Here is a 26,403-nt window from a genome sequence, read left to right on the forward strand (position 1 = left end):
CTTCAGATTTCAATAAGCGTGTTTGCTACGAGCTTTCAAATGGCAAAAAACAAATCAATATGCTCCCTTTCACAAACCGCAAGGAAACAGGTACATACTGTGAAACGTAAGAACTATGCAATTTAACTAACTGGTATAAAAGAATGGGTCATCTTTCATAGAACCTCTAAAGTGTGGAAGCAGGCTATTCAGCCTATCAAGTCCACACTATCCTCTGAAGACCATCCTAACCAGACCTACACCCCTACCCTATCCCTGTAGCCCTGTGTTTCCCATAGCTAACCCACCTAGCCTGCACATCCCTGGACTGTGGGAGGAAACTGAAGCACCTGAAGGAAGTCCACACAGACATGGGAAGAACATGCAAACTCCACACAGACAGAATCGAACCTGGGTCACTGGCACTAAGAGACAGCACTGAGCCACTCTGCCAAGCAGACAATTGTGTGTTTTCTTTTAAAAAAGAAACAAATAGAAAGATTTTAAGTACCTTATTTAAATGACATTCTTGGTTTGGCTTTCTGAGGTGGATAGTCACAGAAGAATTAAAATTATTTGATCAATTTCAACCATCAAGAATGGTTTACGGATTGTTATAATCTCATATTTCAAGACACAGCATCCAAAGGAATAGCAGTACACAGTTCTCCACAGCAATAAAATGAGGATAACATCACATGCAGATTATCACCATTGACAAAAACATTCAAGATTGTGAATATTTTAATAACTTGTGGACATCTCAAATATAATAGATAAGCCAATACACCACAACATTTCCTAAACATTGTTCATTTCAGAAAATGCAAGCCTGGGTCAACATTCTTAGAAGAAAGTCTTGTCATGTTTCAAAGCTCTGGTATGTCATTTCCAGTTTTAATTTAAAATATCATACCAGTTAGATAAATATTACATAACAAAAAAAGCATTGCAGCATGTGGATTCTCAAACCTGCTCCTCCATTAAATAGGATCATAGCTAATTTCATATGTCACTTCCATTTTCCTGCCTGATCACCACGTCTCTTGATTTTCTCGAAGTTCAAAAATATGCCTCAGTCTTGAATGGAGCATCCACTACCCATGGATAGAAAATTCCAAAGATTCACAACCATTTGAATGAAGAAATTTCTCATCTCAATTGTAAATGATTGACGATTTATCCTGAGTCTGAATCATGGAATCCCAGTCAGGGAACCTTTAAAATGACTAACCTATCAATCATCTTCTCAACCTTGCCCCAGGTGTGGTGGTCCTCAGGTTCAACCCACCACCAGTAATCTCTCTCTCTAATGGCAGTGCAGCTCCATGGTCTTCTGGGACTATGATATCTTCAACGAGATCCACTTTTCATTCTTCTATACTCCAAATAACAGTGCCAATTTACTCAGCTATACACAGAATACCCTCATTTCAGGGGTAAATCTAGTAAATGGTCACGCTTTATCCATCATCAGGTCGACTGGACAGCATCATGTGTTATCAGACCTCACTTGCCTCCCTCATAAATGCCCAGTAAACTAAGATCATGTTTGATACTAAAGATAATCCATACTATAAACCATCACTTTAAATCCCTTAATCCTTTCCACCACCATACTTGTATTTACCCCAAATCACACCTTCAGAAATCCAAGGGATGCATGAACATCTTTAGCAGTAGCATCAAGACAATCCATCCAGTTCCTTCAACAAAATCTGCCCTGTCCCAGCTTACAATGTTTTACTAAACTTGACCCCCATTCAAGTCTCCCATGGCCCTCCAGTTTCTCATCCAATTCTGCTCTCCAAGTTCATCCTAGGGTGATCTAGGAGGCCCATTTCTGAAAAATTATCCTCCTACTCACTTGCTGGTTACTCAAACTTCCATGTTAATTCTATCAAATGTCTCCATTTGTGTTTCCTTTCCCTTCAAAACTGCCATCAGGCCTAAGCAAAACAACTCTAGCTGTTGCAAACAGCTGCTTATTTCAAACCTCCTTTACCTTTCCAAAGTCCTCATTCATACCCCTCTCTCCCACATTTCTGTACCCATCTCTCTGATAAGATTCCCACTCCACCACAACAACCAGCAAAGTCACAAATAACATTCTTCATTGCAAGTTGCAAGCTGTAAGTCAGATCTCTCTTCTCTGTTCTGTTTCACAGTCAATTGCATTACCCTTTTTAGCAGTCTATCCTCAGCCATTACTTGATAAAATAATTATATCTGACTTCTCATCTACTCTTTATGCTTTAGATAAATCAAGTCTTTCTCACTACTAACAGAACTGACTCAGTCTCTGTTGGACATCTATTACCTATGAACTGCACTGCAGATATTGCAATTTTCTAAATCAAAATATCCGAGCAATATTCAAGTGATGTCAAGTACAATGACTAAACCACATTGTTAGAATAATGTTCATGTACCAGAAATTGCAGTGTATGGAGAGCTTGATACAGCCAGTCGATCCACTGGGTGGTCAAAAATAAGATACAATGATGACACAAGACTTGGAAGCACTGCAATCAGATAGGAGGAGAATGTACAACTACAAATGACAAAGGCAAATTGGTGGAGAGGCAGGTAGGTGTCAGATTAAACTCAATGTGGAAAAAGTGTGAAGTGCTGCATTTGTGGGAACATGTAAAGACAACAGAATTGTACTTTTCCATTTTATAAAGAGAATTCAGAGCAGAAAAAACAGAATATATTTGTACATCAGTTATTGAAGGTGGCAAGGAAAATTGGGAGATCAGTTAATAAAGCATATAGTATCATGAGCTTGAGTTAAAAAGGCATAACTTATTTGTTTAAATGGCTAGACCAGCATTTATTGCCTATTTCTAGTAGCCCTGGAAAATATCATGAGCTGCCTTCTTGAACTCTTGCAGTCCTTGGGGTGTATGGACACACTCAGTGCTGATAGGAAGGGAGTTGCACAATTTTGACCCAGCGATAGCAAAGAGACAGTTATATATTTGATTCCTGATGAATGGCTTTTGCCCCAAACGTCGATTTTACTGCTCCTCGGATGCTGCCTGAACTGCTGTGCTCTTCCAGCACCACTAATCCAGAATCTGGTTTCCAGCATCTGCAGTCATTGTTTTTACCTAGTTATATATTTGAGTCAGGATAGTGTGGCTTGGCAGGGAAACTCAGATGGTCATTCACATTTGCATCTGTTGCCCTTCTACTGCTAGGTGGTAGAGTTCACAAAGAATTTACATTGAACTTATAGAAGACTCTAGCTTAGCGTCAGCTGGAGTACTGTGTCCAGCACTGCACATTGTGGAGGATGTGCAGACATTGTATAGCAGAGATTTACACAAATGTTCTAGGAAGAATAATTCATTTATGAGGATAGATTGAAGCTGGAATTCCTCTTGGAGGACAGAAAGGCTGAGAAGAGATCTGATTGGATTATTCAAAATCATGAGTAGTCTGAATAGAGTAAACAGCAATAAAACGTTCTCCCTTGTGAAAGGCTCAAGAATAAGGCAGCACAGTTTGAAAGAAGTTAGTAAGATTGATAACAAAAATACTTTTTCTATCAATAAGCAATTAGGGTCTGGAATCTATTCCCTGAAATTTTAAAGGAGTAGGTTCAATTGAAGCATTCAAAACTGAATTAGATAGCTAGTTATCAGAAAAAGAACAGCATGCAGCATTACAAGATAGAAGAATGGCACTAAGAAATATGCTCAGCTGATGCAAGCATGGGCTAAATCGCCTCCATTGGCACTGCAATGATTGATATTCTGTGACTCATGTATGCAAGACAATCTTGTTTCAGACTGTTCCTAATTGAAGTCAGTCTGTATGTGACCAAAGCACTTAGTGCCAAAATCTCTATAGTGGATATGGAAATATGAAGTACTACAGATGTGTGCCATTGCAAATAGCAGTGCGTTGCAGTTACACCTGCAAGAACAAATGATGACATTTGATGGCTCCATTAAAAAAGATAATGCTTGCTTGATTATACTCTCACTTAAAGACTCAACAGACGAACAAAAGATATAAATCATTGCCAAAATGCAAAGTCAAAGATCTACTGGACCAAGCTATGAGTCATAGAATCATACAGCACTGAAACACACACTTTGGTCAAGATTGTCCACGTTTCCCAAATTAAACTGGTGCTATTTGCCTGCATATGGCCCACATTCCTCAATGTTTCATATTTATGTACCTATCCAAATTTTTTTAAAATATTGTAACTATACCTGGCTCTACCAGTTCCTCTGGCAGTTCATTCCACACATACTCCACCCTGTGTAAAGCTGCACCTCAGGTCCCTTTTACATTTTCTCCTCTCACCTTAAAACTGTGCTCTCCAGGTTTGAAATCCCCTACCTTACAGGCCCAATTTCTTCAATGTCTCTTCATTTATACAATCTTGCTATTTCATATATTAATCTGAAACCTCATTTGAATCCCTCTATAGTAGGAATATTCTTCTTTAGATAAGGAGGCCAAAACTGTGCAAAATACTTCAGCTGAAGTCTCAGTAAGGCTCTATGCAACTGCCACTGAACAGAACAGTGGACATTGTCTAAATGGACTTCAGCAAGGTATTCAAAAGGGTTCCATATGATAGACTAGACAGCAAGGTTAGATCACATGCAATCCAGGAAGGGCTAGCCATTTGGATACAAAATAGCTTGAAGGTAGGAGGCAGAGGGTGGTGGTGAATTGCTTTTCAGACTGCAGGGCTGTGTCATTAGGCATTTTTTATATATAAATGAATTGGATGTGAATAATGGAAGTACGGTTAGTAAGCTTGCAGATGGCACCAAAATTGGTGGTGTAGTCGACAGTAGAGTGTTATCTCAGGGTACAATGTGACCTTGGTCAGATGGGCTAACTGGTCATGGAGTGGCAAATGGAGTTTAATTTAGATAAATGTGAGGTCTTGCATTTTAGTAAGGCAAATCAGGGCAGGACCTAAACAATTAATGGTAAAGTCCTGGGGGGTGTTGCCAAAGAGACCTTGGGGTACAGGTTGTAGCCCCTCAGTCTCACTCTCCCACTTCCTTACATTTGTTATCTCGCAGTCAGCAGAAGCCTTTTCAGAATCCCAAGAATAATCAAATTAGATTAGAATAGATTAGATTACTTACAGTGTGGAAACAGGCCCTTCGGTCCAACAAGTCCACACCGACCCGCCGAAGTGCAACCCACCCATACCCCTATATTTATCCCTTACCTAACACTACAGGCAATTTAGCATGGCCAATTCACCTGACCCGCACATCTTTGGGAGGAAACCCACGCAGACACAGGGAGAACGTGCAAACTCCACACAGTCAGTCGCCTGAGGCGGGAATTGAACCCGGGTCTCTGGCGATGTGAGGCAGCAGTGCTAACCACTGTGCCACCGTGCCACCCACTTCAAGCTACAGCGTTGGAGTTGATCAGCAGACTTGGCAGTGTGTTAACTAACAATGCATCCAGTATCTCTTTTGGTACCACCTTCAACATTCTGGGACAAAGCTCATCTGGTCGAGGGGATTTATCAACACTCATTGTAGCAATGTTTTTCAAGTACCATCTCTTTACAAATATTTTTAAACACTGCAGTTACAGAAGTCCTTCAGTCACTTACAGAAAATCTCCCAGAAATAGTATCTTATTCCATAAAACAGACGCAAAGTATACTGACACGTAAGTGTCCAGGTTCTGATGGCTTGCATTCTATGATCCTAAAAGGGATAGCTATGAGGTAATGGATGCATTGCTTTTAATTTTCCAAAATCTTTGGATTCTGGAGAAGTACCAGAAGATTGGAAAATTGCCAATGTATGCCTATTCAAAAAGGGAGAGACAAAAAGCAGGTAACCACAGGCTGAATAGTATAGCACTTATTGCTATAAAAATGTTCAAATCAATTAAATAATAGCAGCACACTTGGAAAATCATAATATAATCAAGCAAACCCAACATGGCTCTTTGAAAGGGAAATCATATAAATGGTAGCCACTTTTGCTCCCTGTCACACCTCACACCTGAAAGAGGAGACAGAGAGCCACATAAAAGTTCAACAGGATAATTCAAGATGATAAGGAGGTACTGATGTAGTGAACAGCAAAGATGTTGTAAGCGGATGCAACTGCCTAAATTCTGTGTAACACCACAGAACATTGATCAGAATGAAGAACATAGGTTAAACAAGAGCACTGATGCTGAAACAAAATTCAGTACTTCACAGCAAAAAACGTCTGTGCAAACTCCATTTGTGTCCTATTGGTATTTAATTAGTAACATTAGAGTTGGCAGTGACCATAAGATATAGTGACAGAATAAGGCCATTCGGCCCTGCGCGTCCTCTCTGCCATTCAGTTATGGTAGGTATGTTTCTCAACGTCATTCTCTTGTCTTCTCCCTATAACTCTTACAAAATGAAGAAAATCTTCAAAATTGCTTTTCCTCTCAAGTGAATCTACTCATATCTTGATTCTCCCAAATTTTCTTCAGAACTTCATGTCAATAGCCTGGCTTTATAGGAGGTAAAAGTAAGTTAGTTTGCAGATGACACCAAAACTGGAGGCGTAGTGGACAGCAAAGGATATTACCTCAGATTACAAAAGGATCTTGATCAGGTGGGCCAATGGGTTGAGGAGTGACAGATGGAGTTTTAGATAAATGTGAGGTACTGCATTCTGGAAAAGCAAATCGAGCAGGACGTATACACTAAATGGTAAGGTCCTGGGGAGTGTTGATGAACAAAGAGACCTTGGAGTGCAGGGTCATAGTTGCTTGGAAGTAGAGTCACGGGTAGATGGGATAGTGAAGAAAGCATTTGGTAGGTTTTCCTTTATTGGCCAGAGCATTGAGTATAGACGTTGGGAGGCCATGTTGCGGCCGTGCAGGATGTTGGCTAGGCCACTTTTGGAATATCGTGTGCAATTCCAGTTTCCATCCTATAGGAAGGATGTTGTGAAACTTTAAAGGGTTCAGAAGAATTTACAAGGATGTTGCTAGGGTTTGAAGTATAGGGAAAGACTATTTTCCATGGAGCATCACAGGAACCCATACCCCTACATTTACCCCTTACCTAACACTACGGGCAATTTAGCATGGCCAATTCACCTGACCCACACATCTTTGGACTGTGGGAGGAAACCGGAGCACCCGGAGGAAACCCACGCAGACACGGGGAGAACGTGCAAACTCCACACAGTCAGTCGCCTGAGTCAGGAATTGAACCCGGGTCTCTGGCGCTGTGAGGCAGCAGTGCTAACCACTGTGCCGCCCACAAAACTTTATCTTACAAAACTTTATGAACTATTGCACTGCGATTGCATTCACACATCCTATTGTTCATGGGGCTTTCTGCTGCTGTATTCATAACTATTAAGATCCTATTTGCCAAATATTTAAATTCCCCTCCTCCTATTATGAGAATTTTTTTCAGTGGTCCAAGTCACTCTCTATTCCATTTTTCATTACTGACGTTCACCGTTATTTTCTTATTATATATAATTGTTCTTCGGCTAAGGCTAGTTGCCACAAATATGAAATGTAAAGTGAGACAGTTTTCTTCGTTATGTTCCATCTTAAATTAATTGCCACTCCCTTGACTAAATCTCTTGCTAAGTGTAGACAGTCTATAGGCTTACTATGGAGTACTCTTGTGGCACAGTAGTAGCGTCCCTCCCTCTGAACCAAAAGCCTTAGACTCATGTGCCACCTGTTCCAGAGGTATGTCTTAACATACCTGAATATATTTTAATAATAGCTAACTACAGGCTGAGACGGTATCCTTTAGTATTTCTTACATCTATCACTTTTTTTATTATAAACATATCTCCCCATCCCCTATCCCTGCATCCTTCAGTAATACATTAAGTCTTCTGGAAGACAGATGACCAAACTGACTCTGCAGTTTAACACAAAAAAACATTTTGTCTTCTCAATTTCTGCCCCCAATGGCAATAATAGTTCGTCCATTTCTTAAGTGGAGAAGATATTGTCCATTAAAGGAATTCAATGGTCACCTGATGGTATAAATGACAAATTCACAGAATTTCCAAATGCAATAACTTTGTTACTTTCAACATCCAGTTTCATCTGTGCTTTCTGCATTGATGGTCTACCTGAGAACAAAGATATCAGACTGGATACTATACATCTGAGAAAGTTTATAGCCTTAAAACTTGTCTTCAGACTAAAATGTAATGGTGAATTATAGAACACATTTACTGCACTAGAAAACAGACAGATAGGAAGGTTCAGAAAAAGGGGGGAACTCAAGGAACACAGAAGATAGGGACATCTGGGCTGACCAAGTGACAACAGGATGTTGTAAGGCAATTAAGAACATTTGCCTTAACATCAGTGAATCTGTGCAAACGGGACACTAAGTGATAATATTCACAGCCATTCCCTTGAAAAATTAATGGCAGTGTTTGATTCTGTCCCTGAAACAAACTCGGTACTATCAAAAGCCTTGTAATTAATGGTCAGATCCTGTCAATTATAATGGATTCATATTACCCTTTGCAAGCAGGGCAGAGAGAGAAAAACATCTTTGCTGTTGCAAGACCCTGAATTGAGAGTTCAAAAGGACACTAGAGAGAGGGAGAGGGAGAGAGACCATTTTAGGTTGTTGGAGCCAGTAGAAAATTAACTCAGCGTTTATCTGCTATGGATTGAATTTAATTGCATTTTGAGACTTTATGATATTGAGCAGCCATGACCGGTTATTAAATACAATTTTGTAAAAGGTAATATTAGTGAGGCTTTAATTTATTTGCTGTTCTTGCAGACCACTCCACAGATCTTGCAGACTGCCCCACTGTCGATTCTGACTAATCAGATCTTATGTCTTATTTAAATTTGAATCACAACTCTGAAAAGAAAGTATGTTTAATTCAAAGACTAATGAATCAGTTTAAATGCAAACTTAAGGTAACATCTCAGCCTCAGGTACAGAATGATTCAGTGCTTAAAAAGGAGTCTGCTTCTAGCTTAGAAATTATTCTAAGCCTAACATTGAAGAGATTCTGGCACAATGGGCCAGGAAGCCACTTTATGATCAAAAGTTTGCCTTCCTTGCTAAGAAGCCATTTTGTAAAACAATTGTACCTCCCTGTACACGGATGACATCACTGTTTTCTGCTCGGATCCGCTGTCCGTGCACAGACTCAGGTGCACATGTGACCAGTTCGAAAGGGCCTCGGGGGCCAAGGTAAACTGAGGCAAGAGCAAGGCCATGCTCTTCAGGAACTGGGCCGACCAATCCTCGATCCCTTTCACCATCAGGACCGAACACCTGAAGGTGCTGGGGTGTGCACCAAGTCTTGGGAGGAGCGTATCAGCAAAGTGAGCCAGAAACTGGGCAGATGGAAGCTACGGTTGCTCTCCATCGCGGGAAAAAAAACCTAGTCATCAGGTGTGAGGCACTGTCATTGCTGTTATACGTGGCACAGGTGTGGCCTACTCCCAGAACCTCTGCCGTTGCAGTCACCCGGCCATCTTCCAATTTATATGGAGATCAAAGACGGACCGGGTCCGAAAGGATTCGATGTATAAAGGTCTGGACAACGAAGGAAAAAATACACCCAGTGCCACCCTCACCCTGATGGCCACCCTTTGTGTGCGGCTGCATCAAACTGTGCGTGGATTCCCGGTACGCAAACACCAAGTGTCACTACGTACTGAGGTTCTACCTGTCCCCGGTGTTGCGAAGAATGGGCCTGGCCCCGCTGCCACGGAACGCTCCGAATAGTTGGACCGTTCCGTATCACCTGTCCTTCGTGGAGAAATTTATGAAGAAAAACACCTTTGACCACAAGTCCATCAGGAAGTGGTCAGCAAGCAGTATCCCTAAGATCCATCAGGAAAAGGAGAGGGCAGATCCTATTGAGCGGTTCCCTGAGCAGACTGTCGTTTAGCAGAATGCCTCATCACCAGAACTTTCCAACAAGCACCAAGACATGAATTGGCTGGTGGTAAGAAGGGCTCTGCCTGTGAGGTCCTTTATGCACGCCTGGACTCTCAGCCACACCGCACGCTGCCCTCGAAGCGGCTGCGGGGGGATGAGACTGTCACACACCTCCTTCTGGAATGTGCCTAAGCAGAAGAAGTCTGGAGAGGAATGCAGTGGTGTTTGTCGAGGTTCGTCCCGAGCAGCGCCGTGACGCGGGACTCCGTGCCACTTTATGATCCCCAGGACGCACACAGAGACAAACATCAACTGTGCATGGAGGATCATCAACTCGGTGAAGGACGCTCTCTGGGCGGTCCGAAACCTGTTGATCTTCCAGCTGAAGGAGTTGACCCCGACTGAGTGTTGCAAACTGGCACATTCCAAGGTCCAGGACTACGTGTTGAGGGACGTGCTGAAGCTTGGGGCAGCTGCCACCAAGGCACGGTGGGGAAAGACCACCGTGTAACATCTGCCTGTCTGAGAAGAACAGGGGGCCCACGCAGTCATTTGGGCTCTGCTGATGCCTCAGCTAAATATATGGATATATGATTGAGAAACATACAGACCTGTATATATGAACGATAAATTCTGAACTCTGTATGCAAATGTTTATGTATGAATGGCATAACCAACTGTACAGACCATCAATTTATTTTATGAATAAAGTATATTTTTGAAATAAAAAAATTGTATCTGACATGTGAGCTGTGCAAGGTTACCTTATGAACTCTCCAATTAGCTCAGATTGGTACCTCTTTATGATAAGAGTTTATCTCGCTAGCAGGTGCCTAACTCGGCTAGGTATGTTTTTCCCACCTGATGAATGGGCCTGTGGGAGTCATTAGTCAAGCATACACAGACCTGTCAATTAACTTTTCTTCCTTACGAATTATTGTCTTTCACTGTTACCTGTCTAATTAAGAACATGCAGTGCTTCTGTAAACTCTTGTATAAAGGAAGCCACTTTGTATCAGTGCATCGGAGTAGCCTGCTGGGGCACTTGAAGACCTGGTACCCTACTCTCCTAGGTTATTAGAACCTAGCTAGTTTAGTTTATAAGTATCAGTGTTATGTTGTAACAGTGATGCTGAGTGAATAAAGGGATGACTAAAATTAAACTAATCTGTTTGTAGGAGTTTTTTTATTCCAGATTTCCAAAGAGTACGATCTCCGGAACGAACCAAGAGAGAGGCTTTACAGGTCTGAGTCCACAAGAGATTGCCTGGGCTGTCACAAATCTTACTTTAACATATCTGTGTGAATGAAGTGATTGAGAGTGGAATACCAATCATCAGAATCAATGTACAAAATTATTCAAGATCAAAAGAAACTTTGCAGAAATAGACTGAACACAAAATAATCAAGAATCGTTAAAAAACAGTAATTCCAAGATTTAAAACAAAAACTCACTCACTGTCTTCAGTGGGAAGGACCTGGAGGGAATAAATCCATTCAATGATGCTGGTTTTATCCACTAGATGCAAGGCACTCAGGATGTCCAGGCCAGATAATGCAAAGAAAGCAATGGTCAACCTAAATTATTATAAAACAAAAGTAAAATAAAAGTAAACATTTTCACAACCCATTTTGCAGGATGCGCACAGAATAAAGTATTAGCTGAGAACCAGACAAATCCTGCTCTGTGTAACTTGCAGTTTAAAAACAAATTACATGCATACAAAAATATCTGGCAGTATTCTACGTACAATACTTGGGAAATCCTCAATTACTTAAAATGTTCTACATACCTGCAGAACCATTTCAATGGATCTATTGAATTGGCAGACATTCAAAAAGTCTTTGCACTCTGCAATGCAGCGCCAATATTTGGATCTGAGCAAGAAATGAAAACAACTCCAAAATACTTACGTTTTGATTTTTCCAGGGATTGAATGGAAGATTATACTAAAGTGTGTAGAATGATTTTATTTCAGCAAAATTATACTTCATCACTTAAAATGTGAATTTCTTCAATGGCTTGCAAGGTACTTAATTTCAAAATTTCACATTTTAAAATGTTAATGCCAGAACTAAAATAAAAACTGATCTACTTAATCATTATTCCATCAAACAATGAACCTCAAGACCTCTGCAGACTTGTCCAATCAGATATATTCTACACATAGATAGCGCAAGTTTTCATAATTGCAATTAGATCCAATTGAAACAATACTTATCTGATAGATATTTACTGCATATTCCTGGATTTTTTTTTAAAACATCTGACCAAACCAATAACAATGTACTGTACTGGGCTCAGCTTTCTGGAATTCAAATTCATTATATCAAGGAATAAAGACTTCTTGTCGTTATCCTGCATTCGTGCTAGCAACCTAAAAGACATTCTAGCTATTTTCAGCTGGGAAATCTATGTTGAGATGTGAAGTCTCAAAAGCTTGAAAGGGATGAAAATACAAAATCAATGTAGAAGAAAGGTACTGGATTACTAATTGGATATTAGTACTAAATGAGTCAGAATTGATTCAGCCTCTAAAGCTCTTGAATATATGATGGAGTTCTTCAATTCAATGTTCATATTAATGCTCCGCAGCATTGTTTAAAAAAGCTGTACAAGCTGACAGATGAAAAAAAGGTAGAGTTCTTCATTTTACTTTACGATGACAATACTGCATACTGGACATACCAGATTTAATATATGCAAGTCATCAACTTAATTATACTGCTAACTCTACACAAATTTGAATTAACAGAGCAGTATGCAAAAGTACTTAAATAGATACATGGCACTGACAACTTTAATAGATTTTCAAATACAGATGAAGAACTGGCAGCATCTGTGAAGAGAAAGCAGTGTTAATGTTTCAAGTCAAGTGACCGCTCTGAAGGGTCACTGACCTGAAATATGAACTCTGCTTTCTCTCCACAGATGCTGCCAGACCAGCTGACATTTTCCAGCAATTTTTGATTTTGTTTCAGTTTTTTAATATTAAAGAACTTGACTTTATTTAATGCCTTTCATGGTCAAAGGACATCCCAAGTATTTCACAGCCAAATGAAATGCTTCTGCTGTAACCCTGTAGTGTAGGATATGTATACAGATACAGGTTACTAGACCTGCTGTGTTACTCTAGCACACAGTTTTCGTTTTCAATAATCAGTTAATTTATTTTTAAAGGATTGGTTGAAAGATAAATGTCAGTGAGGACTCTAGAAGAGTGTCTTATTCTTTTGTGACTTCTATTATTGGTTGTGTACCAGCATATGGTAAATAGTGCACCATCTGATAAAATGTGAAACCTAACTGTACCAAATAACATGCTTACGGTGTGGGTAGGGTTGAACCACAATCTTGTGACTCAGCTTAGCGTTACCACTTTCTTGAGGTTGTCACAAAAACTGTTCTGTCTGGCCTAAATCAGATTTTAGTTCTACAGTAATATGAAGGACACTGCCCTATGAAGTCAGTCTTTTTCCCAAACTGCCCCTAGTGGTTAAAGCTCAGCAACAGGTAAACAAGCTCTCATAAGCACGGAATACCAGCTTTGTCAGTGGCCACCTTCAGAAAATGTATTCAAAAGGCCAAATCCCAAACATATTCTCTACAGTTTACCCAGAGCAAAGAAAACCCATTGATAATGCCTCCAACTCCTGAAAGGAACCAGCCTAATTTTCCTCTCCCTCCCTTCCTTTGGCATCTTCTCAAATGATTCTGAGAAGATGAAGGCTAGTCATTCTGGAATTAAAAGGCTCATCACATCCCCCAAAACCTCCTTAATGTAAACGCACAAAGGATATTATAACGTGTACTTTGTCAACACAAATTGGCTGTAACATGATTGGCGAATTATGGATGCTGTTCGGATAATGCAAACTTTCTACTGAATGGGGTATAGAGATTTTATATAGTGATATTCTAAAGCGCGAGGTTGCAGAGGAACAACTGTCACATTATACCAGAAAACCCTGTACAATTAACAAAAAAGTGAACAGAACCAGCCAAGTGGATATAGTGATTCCATGAGGTTAAATATTAGGAATGCCACAAACTTTCAACTCCCCACTCTATCCACCATCTACAAGGCACAAGTCAGGAGTGTGATGGAATACTCTTCACCTACCTGGAAGAGAGCAGCTCCAAAGTATTCAAGTAGCTTGATACCATATTGGTCAAAGCAGCCTGCTTGTTTAGCACCCCATCTATACCTTCTGTATTCATGAAGTCCACTACAGACAGTGTCAGTGTGTACCAATTAAAAGACACACTGCCAATAACTCTAATCCCCTTCAAAAACACCTTTCAAAACAATGACTTCCAGCACCTTGAACGCAGGGGCAGCAGATGCAGAGCACCACTACTGTAAACTCTCCTTCATGCCACATTCAATCCTGATTGAAAACTATAACTCCTTTCCGAACAGTATGGTGGATATCTGCCAAAGGACTGCAGTAGCTCACCACCACTTTCTCATGGGCAATTAGGGATGTGCAATAAATGCCAGACTATCCAACTATCTCCAAGCAAAGAACAAATCAGAAAAAAATTCCATCAGACAAAAGAAATTTAAATTTAGTGATATGAAAACAATGTCTTCAGCGAGGTAAATGGGACTCAGCAGATAAACAAAACATGCTATTGATGATTATGCTATTTTACTGACATCTTCCCTTGACATTTTTTTTGTTGTTTCTCCACTAGTCCCATAAAACCAACTTTTGTCTGGCATCTTGCTCCTGCCTTCCACCCAATCACAGACTCTTCCACCCAATCCTCCCTCCCACTGCCTACGCACTTTTGATTGTATAGATATCTTTAATTTTTCAGTTTGACAACTTGAAAAAAGTTAACTTGCTCCCTCACCATAGATAAAACCTGAACTGCATTTTTCAGAGTCATGATAGCACGGAGGCAGCCATTCAGTGCATCCTGGCCACGTAAATCACATTAATACCATTCTCCAACCCTCCCCCCACATCCCTGATTATTTTTCCTTTTTCAATATCCAAACTTTTAAAATTTTAATATTTTATAGCACAAAAGGCAGTTGGTCTGTCCATTGCGTCTCCATTAGCCAAAAAAATGAACTGCCCAACCAAATCCTACATTCGGCACTAGGTCCTAAGTTTTTCAGGTGCACATCCAGCCGCCTATTAAAAAGGTTTCAGCCTTTGTTGCCTATTCAGACAGATTTTCAGACTCTGCCACCCTCCAGGTGAACATGTTTTTCCTCATCTCATCTGTAATTCCTTTACAAATTCCTTGAAGTCTACCCAACTAGGACTCTCCCATCTGCTCTATCTAGGCCTTTCACCTAATGAAATAAAGTCTCTCCTCAAGCTTTCTCTGTTCCAAGAAAATAACACCAAACTGAGTCTTTCCTCATGGCTGGGATTTTTCCATTCTGTATGCTAAGTGCGATTACATGTTTTCTGTATTGAGGGAACCATGGCTGCGTGCAGTACATAACGCATGATTAATTAATGTTGTATATACCTTCAGCATACCGGTGTTCCTCTGCCCTTTGCTTCAGCTGATAGAACAAAGTATTCCATATACCCTTTTAAATCGCCTCATCAACACATCTAGCTTGAGGTCCCTGTGCACATTCGCTCAAAGGTCCGTTACTGCCTCAAAACCTCCCTCAAAACTGTATTGTCCATTGCTTTTTTTGACTTTTCTGAATACATCACCTCAGACTTCTGGATGAGTTCCATTTAACACAAACCTGCCTACCTGGTCAATCAACTGATATTCTCCTGCAGACAATACCTCACTATCAAAAACGTGGTCAATTTTTGTGCAACCTGCAAATTTCTTGATCATAGTCCCTGCACCTGCATTCAAGTCATTAATATACACAACAAACAGAAGGGACGCAGGACTAAGTCCTGTGGAACATCACTGGAATTGGCCTTTCAGAGGCAACAACACCCATCAATAATTAAACTTTGTTTTCTGCCACCAGGCCAATTTTGTATCCAGCTTACAATATTCCCTTGCATCCCAAAAAGGCCTTTTTGTTTAAACAAAACAGACTGCTACTTGGGGCCTTGTCATTAGTCCCACACAAATCCACATAGACTATCACAATCAGTACCCTCACTAATCCACTTTATTACTTCAAGAAATTCAACCAAGTTAGACACCACGTTGACTGCCCTCAATTAGTCCATGCCTTTTAAATTAAACAATTTATTTTGTGCTTCAGAATTCGTTTCAATGATTTGCCTACCACAAAGGTTAGACTAAATAACTACAAGCCAGACAACCTATGAACAAAAAAGTAATAACAGCAGTCCATCAATTCTATGACATACAGTGAGGATCCACAATGCAGTGACAAGTGACCAATTATGATAAGAACCACCACAAAATAATCAGAGACATACCCACATCTTCTGCCTCTACACATTAGCTTTTTGTTTTTAATGGTACTCTTACTTCCTCTTACTCAATGAACTGAAAACATCTTTGGGTTCACCTGATTTTTAATTGCCAATATTCTTTTACATCCTCTTTGCTTTCCTAAATTCCTTTTTGATTTTAACCCCACACCTTTTATAATGATGCTCAGAACTGCACCCTCTCTTGTTGCTATATGCTGGCCAAAAGAAGATTGTTCCACGTCTATCACATCAACATTCTGCCCATTAAACTTGAGGGAGTTAAAATAATTCATTATCGTCCTGATGTTTTTCCATTTTTCAGAAATTTATCCCCATAATTTGCTCGATCCCCTGACAGTTTGGTCGTCTAAAAAAGACTTCCAGTACTGTGACAGAATGGTTTTTTAAAAAAAGGTTTTTAAATCAATGCATATGGTCTCCTTTAATGATTTCCAGTATTTTGTTTTTAATTTCACATTTCCGGCATACTCAATATTTTGCATTACAGGTAGAAAATCCTTTATCTGAAATTCTGAAATACAAAACTGTTTTCATTTTTTTCTCCATAACAGGGTTGTTTGGCGTGCAAACATTTTAACCAACTCAACACCCACTCGACCCACATTACTCAGCTGTGACGTGGTGGCATGGTCCAGGACTGGCAGGCATCAATTCTGTTTCAGTGCTCATAATAGTCACATGTGCGCCTGCAGCTCAGTAAAATTTTTTTTATTTCAATGTGAAAATGCTATTTATTCCAAAATCCCAAACATTCTGAAATCCAGAAACCAGCTGACCACAAGGATTTCGGATTTTTGGTCTACCTGTACCTAGTTGGATTTAATAAGTAGTTCTAGGGTTCAAACTAATAACGTTTCTTTTAACAAACATAGATTTGCTACAATTCAAACAAAATGCCTCAGCTCTAAGCTGACAGTAGACAAGCAGAAGGTTGGAAGAACAGGCCAAGCAAAACCCCAGTTATAACATTTAATAATTTTGCAGCATGTGCTGGACACAGTGATTGAAGTTTTCAGCAGTATCATTTAAGTTCTCAGAGTTGCCTTTCTGAAGCAAAATGGGCATTTTGTTTGAGATTCCCACTGAACACCAATATCCAACTATGGAGTTTGGTAACTGGATCATAAGCCAAAACCAATTTTAATTTCTGAAAAGAAAAGGAATTCTACACAGACCAGATTATTTCCAATGAATTACATGGACAGATACTTTTCAATGTGTTAATTGAAGGCAGCATAGACTATTGACTTAGAGCCCTTACGTTGCAGTGGTAGTTTCAATACCTTAGAGCCAGAAGCCAGGGTTCAAGCCACACTGCAGAGGTGTGTCATAACAGTTGAACATATTGTTTAAAAAATATCTAGACAAGAGCAGTCCAGACAGGAACCAAGATAATCTTCTTGTAGAGGCAGAGGCTTGGCTGAGTTACTAAATGAGTACTTTACAGGTGACTACATTAGCAATGAGAACTCTACTAATTTAGTAAAAAGAGGAAGCAGTTGTGACACTGAACAGGATAAAAATAGATAAAGAAGGATTAAAATGTTAAGGTTGGCCAGCCTCAAAGCAGGAATGTCACCTGGTCCAGAGGTGAAGCAACCTAGATAACTGACAGAAATAAGATGAAAACTGCAGAGTATCAAACCTGAGTCTTACAATCCCTTGGGCATAAGATTGGTGCAACAGATGGAGTACTCAACTTTACATCACATTCAAAAAGAAAATCGGATAAACCTGGCTTTTGGAGGGCAGTCAGCCAAATATCATTCGTGGAGACAATAATCTGGATATATTAAATTGCAATTTGAAAACCAAATAGGCTAATAAATGTAGGTCAACAGATTTATTAAAGATGGAATGTGCTCAATCAACATGTCAAGAGTTAAAGTTACAGAGGAATGATGGCTGCATTACAGCTGATGCTCCATGTACTGACTTTTAAAAGGTAGAGTTCCCACAATGGACTTGTCAGCAATATTGAAATTCATGAGATTCAAGGGCTAATAGACGTAAAGAACACAAAGACAGTATGAACAACTCCCTCGAGAATGAAAAGGAATGGTGCTCCCCATGGCGCAACACTAGGACAGCCGCTACTACTATTAATGACTGATGCAAACTTTGAAATAATACATTGTAAGTGATACAAAACTTGGAAATGAAATAATAAGGACAGAACAATTTCAGAAGAACATAGACAGGCTAGTGAAAAGGTCATGTTCATGACAGATGAAACTTAAGTTAGACCGAATGTGAGGTGAAACACTTTGGTGAGGAGAATGTGTTATGGTCTAGGCCAAACCCCCCCAAAACATTTCAAGAAAGTAGCCTGGACCATAACTTTACTAGGTATTTTGAGCAAGGGTGAGGTGGATATTCCAGGAGTGATGCACCTGACCTAGCCACTTGGTTTTAAACAAAACAGAATTTATTTGCAAGATTACTGAATGAAACAAAAAAGACAGTAGAATATCTTAGCCTATCCGACAACCCAAAGGATTATCCAAAATTAATGATACTTTTGCATCTACTTGCAACAAATCCCATAAACACCCCTGGATAAAAAGAAAAAGACAAACACAGGTCTTACAGGAGAGACGTCAGAGAGAGAGAGAGAGAGAGATGGCAGAGAGATTCAGCATTGAACACCTTCTTCCATGCAGCTGTTTCTTCGACCAGCAGCCTCAAAATTGGCTGCTTGCTAAAACCAAACCAAAACAGAGTAAAGCTGAACTGGGAGAACGGACACCTTTCATTGTACAGGTGTTTTTTTTTTATATAAAACTTTAAAAGACTTTTGCCTAACGTAGTATCTGTTAGCTATAGTCAAATTGGCCCGAAAGCCCCTCCAAACTAGTCCCCTTACTGGTGTCTTTAGGACCACTGAAAAAAAAAACCAAAGACAACATAACCTAGTTAAAGCAGCACCATCGTCATAAATAAGAAAAGACAACATGAACTAAATTGTACCATTTTTCAAGCAAGAGGAGATTTGGAGGCATGTTTAAACAGTCAAAACTAAAATTATAAAGGCTGGTTTAAAAGCATTTGGAAGATTTAGCTTTAAGAGAGTGTACAGAAGGAAAGAAATTATGCTAAAAATTTATAAATGCTGGAATATGGCATTCAATTCTCAGCATTGGACTGAGTGCCATAAACAGGCCTGAAAATCTCAGATTATTTGCCAGGATCAAGAGGCTTCAACTATGTGGATAGACTGGAGAAATTAAGATTGTTCTCGTCAAAGCATAGGTTTAAGAGGAAATCTAATACAAGTTTCAAAATCATGAAGGGCTTTGCAGTGAAAATAAAGGGAAACTGTTTACAGTAGAAGAGCTGGTAACCAGGGAACAAAGTTAGATGACTTACAAAAGAACCCAAAGTGACAAAAGCAAACTTGACATATATTATGTTGTATGTGATCCAAAATGCATACTCAAGCAAAAATAAAACCTGCCAATGCCAGCATTAAATACATTCAACGATAGAGATTCTGCAACCCTCTCGGGTAGATAATTCCAAAGATGTACAATCACTTGAGTGAAGAAATGTCCAATCTTGAATGATTGGGCTTTAATCAAAAGACTGACTGTGTATTTTGGATCCTCTGACCCGAGAAAATAATATCTCAGTGTCTACCCTAAGACCTTTAGAATTACATACACATTAATGAAATCAGTTCTCATTTCTTCTAAACTCCAAAAAAAAATTCAATTTATTCAGCCTATCATAGGACCTCAGTTTTATATATATACATCTTTTAATATCATGTACATTGGATTTTGAACTAGTGTCACATGGCTTTGATGTGTCTTCAAAAGGATTTTATTCATTAAAGTATTTACAACTATTTCTGTGGCTATAGTGTTTATTTTCAAACAAAGGAAGAAAGACTTCCTGCAGAGATAGGGATTTTGTTTACGTTGGGAGAGCTTTAGGATTGAACAGAATAAACAATGATGCATGAAGGTTTCAGTTCAAAGAATTAGAATGGTATTTGGGTTATGGGTGTCTAAGGAAAACACCCACCGAGTCAGATATACAGCACAAAAACAAACCCTTTGGTGCAATTTGACCATGCCGACTAGATATCCTAAATAAATCTGGTCCCATTTGCCAGCACCTGGCCCATATCTCTCTATACTCTACCTATTCATATAGCTTTCCAGATGCCTTTTAAATGTTCATTTTGCCATCCCTGCATCCAAGTCATGAATGTAGATTGTAAACAGGCTTATGCCCAAAATGTCAATTGTCCTGCTTCTCGGATGCTGCCTGGCCTGCTGTGTTTTTCCAGCACCACATTTTTCAACTCTGGTACTCCTGCATCTGCAGTCCTCACTTTCTCCTCCTTGTAAATAGTTAGGACCCAAGGACAGAACCCTGCAGCACCGGTTACAGCTTTCAAACTAGAAAGAGATCCACCTATTCCAACTCACTGCTTTTTGTTGGTTAGCCAATCTTCTACCCAAACTAACACATTAACATTAACCATGTGCCATCTTTCTTGATGCATTAATCTCTTGTGCAGCACCTACTCATATGTCTCCTTGCAGGCTGGATATACATCTACAGGACCCCATGACCTGCTTTGCTCATTACATCTTCGAAGAACTCATGAATTAGTTAAACATTATCTACCTTTCAGAAAATCATGCTTAATTTATGGATTGCATTTTGACTCTCCAAATATCTTGTTGCTACCTCCTTAATAATGGATTCCAACAATTTCCCAACAAAATACATTAAACCAATTGATCTATAGTTTCTACTTTCTGCCTCCATCCATTTCCAAATAACGGCGTTACATTAGCATTTTTCTGTGGACTGGAACCTACCCACAAACAGGGAATACTGGAATACTATAACCACTGGATCCATTATCTCTGCTGACACTTCATTTAAAGGCCCTAGGAAATCAGCCATCAGGCCCTGAGAACTTGCATGCCTTTGGTCCCAGTCATTTGTTCAGTACATTTTCGTGGTAATGACGATTATTTTAAGTTCCTCCTTTCCTCTAATCTCTGCTTACCTGATATTATTGGGATGGTTTCAGTTTCTCTCACCATGAAAGCTGAGGCGAAGTATTGATTTAGTGTCACTGGAGTCATGTTCCCCATTATTAACTCCCCAGTCTCATTGTCCAAGGAATCAACATTCACTTTAGCTATTTTCTTCCTTTACACTTGTTGAAACATTTGCTATCCATCTTGATATTTTGCACTGGTCTTTAACAATTAACCTTTGTTCTCTTTATTATTCTTTTTAGTAACTTTCAAAGCCTTAAAAGCATTCAAAACCTCCAGCCAGCCATTACTCTTGGCAATATGGGACGTCTTAGGTTTTGCCCTCATGTTATCTTTAACATCCATGTTTAGTCAGGGATACTTTTCCTCCTTTTACAAACTTGCTTCGTTGCTGGACTATATTGCAGTTGGAAGGAACTGAATTATCTCCTTAAACGTTTGCTGCTATTCATCAACTATTTTCCTGTTCAGTCTTTCTGCCCTGTCCACTGAGGGAGAATCTGACTCATGCCAGTGTAATTACCTTTAACACCAGAACACTAAAATGGAACTCCTATTTCCCTTCCTCAAACTGTTAACACTCATCCCTAGAGGCTATTTTACTACAAGATCATTAATTAATCCTATCTCATTACATAATGCTAAATACAAAATAAAATGCTCCCTGTTTCCACAACATTTTATTTCTTGGAGCAATCTCTAATACACGATGAATTCTCCAAGGCTAACCTTGCCAAATGCAATTAATCCAGCATATATGCCTATCACCCATGATTACTGTCACATTTTTCTTACAACCTTCCACTAAGAACTGTGTCTTATACTGTATCTTGGAATATAACTTCTCCCAGAAGTTTACTTCCTTGGCCATTTCATTTTGTTATTTTGCCCAGTTGGATTCTATATCTTGATCCTACCTTGTGTCTCCTGCAAACTAATGAAAGCATCTGCAGAAGGAAAACATGAGAAACAGCATTCTGATCAGCATATCAACCACCTCAGCAGATTCTGCATAAAAAGAACCACTGACCTGCTTTCCAAATTTCGCAGCGTTCATAACAACCATGCTTTTGTTTCCTGTACACACATCTTTGTCTATGATCGACTTTATAATAGGTTTAGAGTTTAACCCAATAGGATTATATGCTAACAATTATAATTGTCTCCATGTAGCTCGAATCCATTTACTTGGAACAGCAATTCTTGTTAGGTACAGAAATCCTTCCTGTCATCTTGGTTTCGAAAATTAGGCAAATTGGAGAATTTTTGTATTTCTATGCAACCTTTAAATATTGGGACTACTCTGGGTTTAGCCGGGCTTGGCTTCCAATGCAGCACCCCAATAATCACTTCCAACACAAGTATATTTTTTTCTTAAATGTGGAGACCAAAATTGTGCACAGTACACCAGATGAAATAGCAAAGAAAATAAACCAGGCTTAATGGTAAGTGCCTGGGGAACGGTGCCGAACAAAGAGACCATGAAATGCAAGCTCACAGTTCCTTGAGAGCAGAGTCGCAGGTAGCTAGGATAATGAAGGTGGTGTTTGCTATGCTTTCCTTTAATGGTCACTGCATTGTGCATAGGAATAGGGAGGTCATGTTGCGGCTGTACAAGATGTTGGCTGGGCCATTTTTGGAATATTGCATGCAATTCTGGTCTCCTTCCCATCAGAAAGATGTTGTGAAACTTGAAAGGGTTCGGAAAAGATTTACAAGGATGTTACCGGGGTTGGAGAATTTGAGCTATAGGGAGAGGCTGAATAGGCTGGGACTGCTTTCCTGGAGTGTCAGAGGCTGAGGGGCCACCTTACAGAGGTTTATAAAATCATGAGGGGCATGGATAGAATAAATAGACAAAGGTCTTTTCCGTGAGGTGAGGAGCCCAGAACTAGAGGGCATAGGTTTAGAGTGAGAGGGGTAAGATATAAAAGGGACCTAACGGGTAACTTTTTCAGGCAGAGCATAGTGCACATATGGAATGAGCTGCCAGAGAAAGCGGTGGAAGCTGGTACAAATTCAGCATTTAAATGATATCTGGATGCAGATATAAATAGGAAAAGTTTAGATGGATATGGGCCAAGTGCTGGCAAATGGGACTAGATTATCTTAGGATATCCAGTTGGCATGGACAGGCAGGTCCAAAGGGTCTGTCTCCATGCTGTACGTGACTATGTGGTGCTATCAAAATCCTCCACAATTGTATTAAGACTTCATTATATTTTTACTTGCAAGACACTCTATAATTAAGGACTAGCCCTTTCTCTTTACGGTCTCTGTACTAATCATTTTCTCGTACTTTGTAATAAAATCCAAATGCCATTTACTTTAATTGCTTGTTATACCTCCATGGTATGTGTACCTTGTAAGAGTTCATAGAGTGCAAGTTTTACACTTTTAAAAGTGATCTGCTGGTAAACATTCAATACAAGTGGTTTCCTTTGGTTTTGCTGCACCGTTCTAATATATTTCTTCTGCATGCCAATAATTGTTGAGGCTGCAAATGTGTTGCTGGTCAAAGCACAGCAGGTTAGGCAGCATCTCAGGAATAGAGAATTCGACGTTTCGAGCATAAGCCCTTCATCAGGAATAATTATTCCTGATGAAGGGCTTATGCTCGAAACGTCGAATTCTCTATTCCTGAGATGCTGCCTAACCTGCTGTGCTTTGACCAGCAACACATTTGCAGCTGTGATCTCCAGCATCTGCAGACCTCATTTTTTACTCGAATAATTGTTGTGGACCTGCTTTATAAGTATTTGGCATAAATTCCTCAGGTTTATATTCTAAAATGCATTATGATATGAAAAGGCATTACCGGGAAGAGCACTTGAAGCAAGTTGAGTGTGCATGGAAAAGTATACTGGATAAATTCTCAAAGGGAAACATGTACAAGACAAGACAGAAAGAGTAGGGGTGTGAAAGAGCAGGAGAAGAGTCGTGTTCTGCACCGTAATATTGTGTCACATAATTCCTACATGATGATTCACAAACATCTCAAGCAAATGTATACAAGTCTATTTAAGTAATTCTAATAGCAAAGTTAACAATTTAAGAGATATCTCAGAAGGGACGGACAAACCTAGCCTGAAAACCATGTTGCGATCTTACTGAACAGTCAAGAGACTTCGAGAAAATAAGCAACATGAATCACCTTTCCCGATGAAGTATTTTTTTTATTCAAGTTGCAGCCTTCCACGCTTGGCAACTTGTAAACTGAAAGAAACATTAGAACGCGCTCCCATACATAAGCAGTTCCCTGCTGTCATCTCCATCGCCCCACCCAACATGAAACCTCCGATACTCCGCACGCCTGTTAAACGAGCGGCAAGCTGTCAGTTGAAGACCCTGTCCCTACACTCGGAGTGGCGGAGGGGATGTTGCCCCCACTCCCTGGTTTACCCGCCTCCCCATGCCCCCGGACACGGCTGGCGGGTCAGGCCGAGTTTACAGTCCCCTCTGCAGAGGCCTGCCCGATTCTGGATCAGTGGCGCTGAAAGAGCACAGCAGTTCAGGCAGTATCCGAGGAGCAGTAATATCGACGTTTCAGGCAAAAGCCCTTCCTCCTGATTTTCCTGTTGTGTTTTTCCAGCATCACTGATCCAGAATGTGGTCTCCAGCTTCTAGTCATTGTTTTTACCTGGAGGCCTGCCCGAGCCCGTCTCGCTCCCCCTCCCCCCCACGACCCGATTCGGAGCCCGCCCTTACCTACTGGTCTCCAGTGAGCAGTACCTCTCGGGTAAGATCTTCAGACATCGTTCGAAGAAGCAGATGTGCCGATCCTTGAGGAACTCCAGATGCTCACCAAGCGCCGTCTCTTCGGCCATGTTGGATCGCCATGGACACGCCCCGCCCCCGGTCCGCCGCGGACAGCGCTTGCCCCGCCCCCTGTCCGCTGCAGCCAATCAGAACCCAGCCCCTCCAGGACAGCCTGCGCTGCGCCCTGCTCCTTCACTTTGCAGAAGTAGCGGATCTAACCGCACCAAGTAAAGACAAGCCCTTACACTCTGCAACGGTTTGCATCCAGTTAGTTAAGTACGAATTGTTACAAAGTTCCAAAATACCATCACGTTTCTCCATGTCAAGGCTTCGTTACGTAGTTTAAAAGGAGCAATCGTGATTGAAACAAACCTCAACAGTTTGGTTAAAAATGTATGACAATGCCTTCCTTTCCCCTTCCTAATTCCCGCTTTTTGAACAGATTTTGGAACCGATAAGCTGTTCTACAATAACTTCAACCAAGGTTGCGTTAAGACAATAGCGAAATTAACACAGGTCATTTCAAGCTCGTGTCATTCTGGCTTCAAAACCATTCCACATGTTTTAGTTATAATCCCTACACTGAAAGCCTCATATTGAGGCAATCTTTTTCATAACTTCTTAGGTGGTATGGGCACGGAATGCACTGCCTAGTATGTGTGGATGCGACTTAATTGAGACAATCAACATAGTATTTGGTCGTTATTCAATTAGAAACGACGTGCAGTGTGAACGGTCAGGTGAATGGCGCCAAGTCATCATGCTCAAAGAGCTGGTGAAGACACGAAGGGCTAAACGGTCTCATCCTATACAGTTCTGTGTTTCACAGTCTTGGAAAAATTGGATAGGTCACAATAATAAGTCAGCCATTTGGCTCATTGAGCCAGATTTGCCATCACGATGACTTTGATTATGCCATAACATCACTTTGCTGTTTGCGTCCTATAATACCCCCAATTCATTGTCAATTAAGCTGGATCCTTTTGCCAGTTTGGTTCATTCAATCAATGAGTAGTTAAAAAATACTCAAGAAAAGTACTACAATAAACATTAATTGCAATAATTACATTCGTGTACAGTGTCAGGAAGCTAAAGCAACATTCCCATTAATGACTTAGAATCATAGAGACGTACAGCATGGAAACAGACCCTTCGGTCCAACTCGTCCATGCTGACCAGATATCCGAACCCAATCTAGTCCCACCTGCCAGCACCTGGCCTATATCCGTCCAAACCCTTCCTATTCATATACCCATCCAAATGCCTCTTAAATGTTACAATTATACCATCCTCCACCTCTTCCTCTGGCGGCTCATTCCATACACATACCAC

General features: G+C 40.3%; 1 protein-coding gene across 2 annotated transcripts in view; it reads right to left on the reverse strand.

Annotated features, from left to right (window-relative positions):
• The window catches only part of pggt1b (protein geranylgeranyltransferase type I, beta subunit), a 65,342-nt gene extending 40,178 nt beyond the window's left edge, over positions 1–25,164 (reverse strand). The window contains exons 1-2 of one of the 2 annotated variants that reach the window (XM_060844514.1): positions 25,025–25,164; positions 11,334–11,452 (exon numbers count right to left, since the gene is read on the reverse strand). In XM_060844514.1, coding sequence (XP_060700497.1) covers positions 11,334–11,452; positions 25,025–25,068 — 163 coding nt within the window. In that variant the 5' untranslated portion in view covers positions 25,069–25,164. Of the gene's footprint in view, positions 1–11,333; positions 11,453–25,020 lie in introns of both variants that reach the window. The other variant, XM_060844508.1, reaches the window with a different exon arrangement.
• Between the last annotated feature and the right edge of the window lie 1,239 nt (positions 25,165–26,403).

The sequence above is a fragment of the Hemiscyllium ocellatum genome, chromosome 2, assembly GCF_020745735.1.
Source record: "Hemiscyllium ocellatum isolate sHemOce1 chromosome 2, sHemOce1.pat.X.cur, whole genome shotgun sequence".
Taxonomy (NCBI): Eukaryota; Metazoa; Chordata; class Chondrichthyes; order Orectolobiformes; family Hemiscylliidae; genus Hemiscyllium; species Hemiscyllium ocellatum.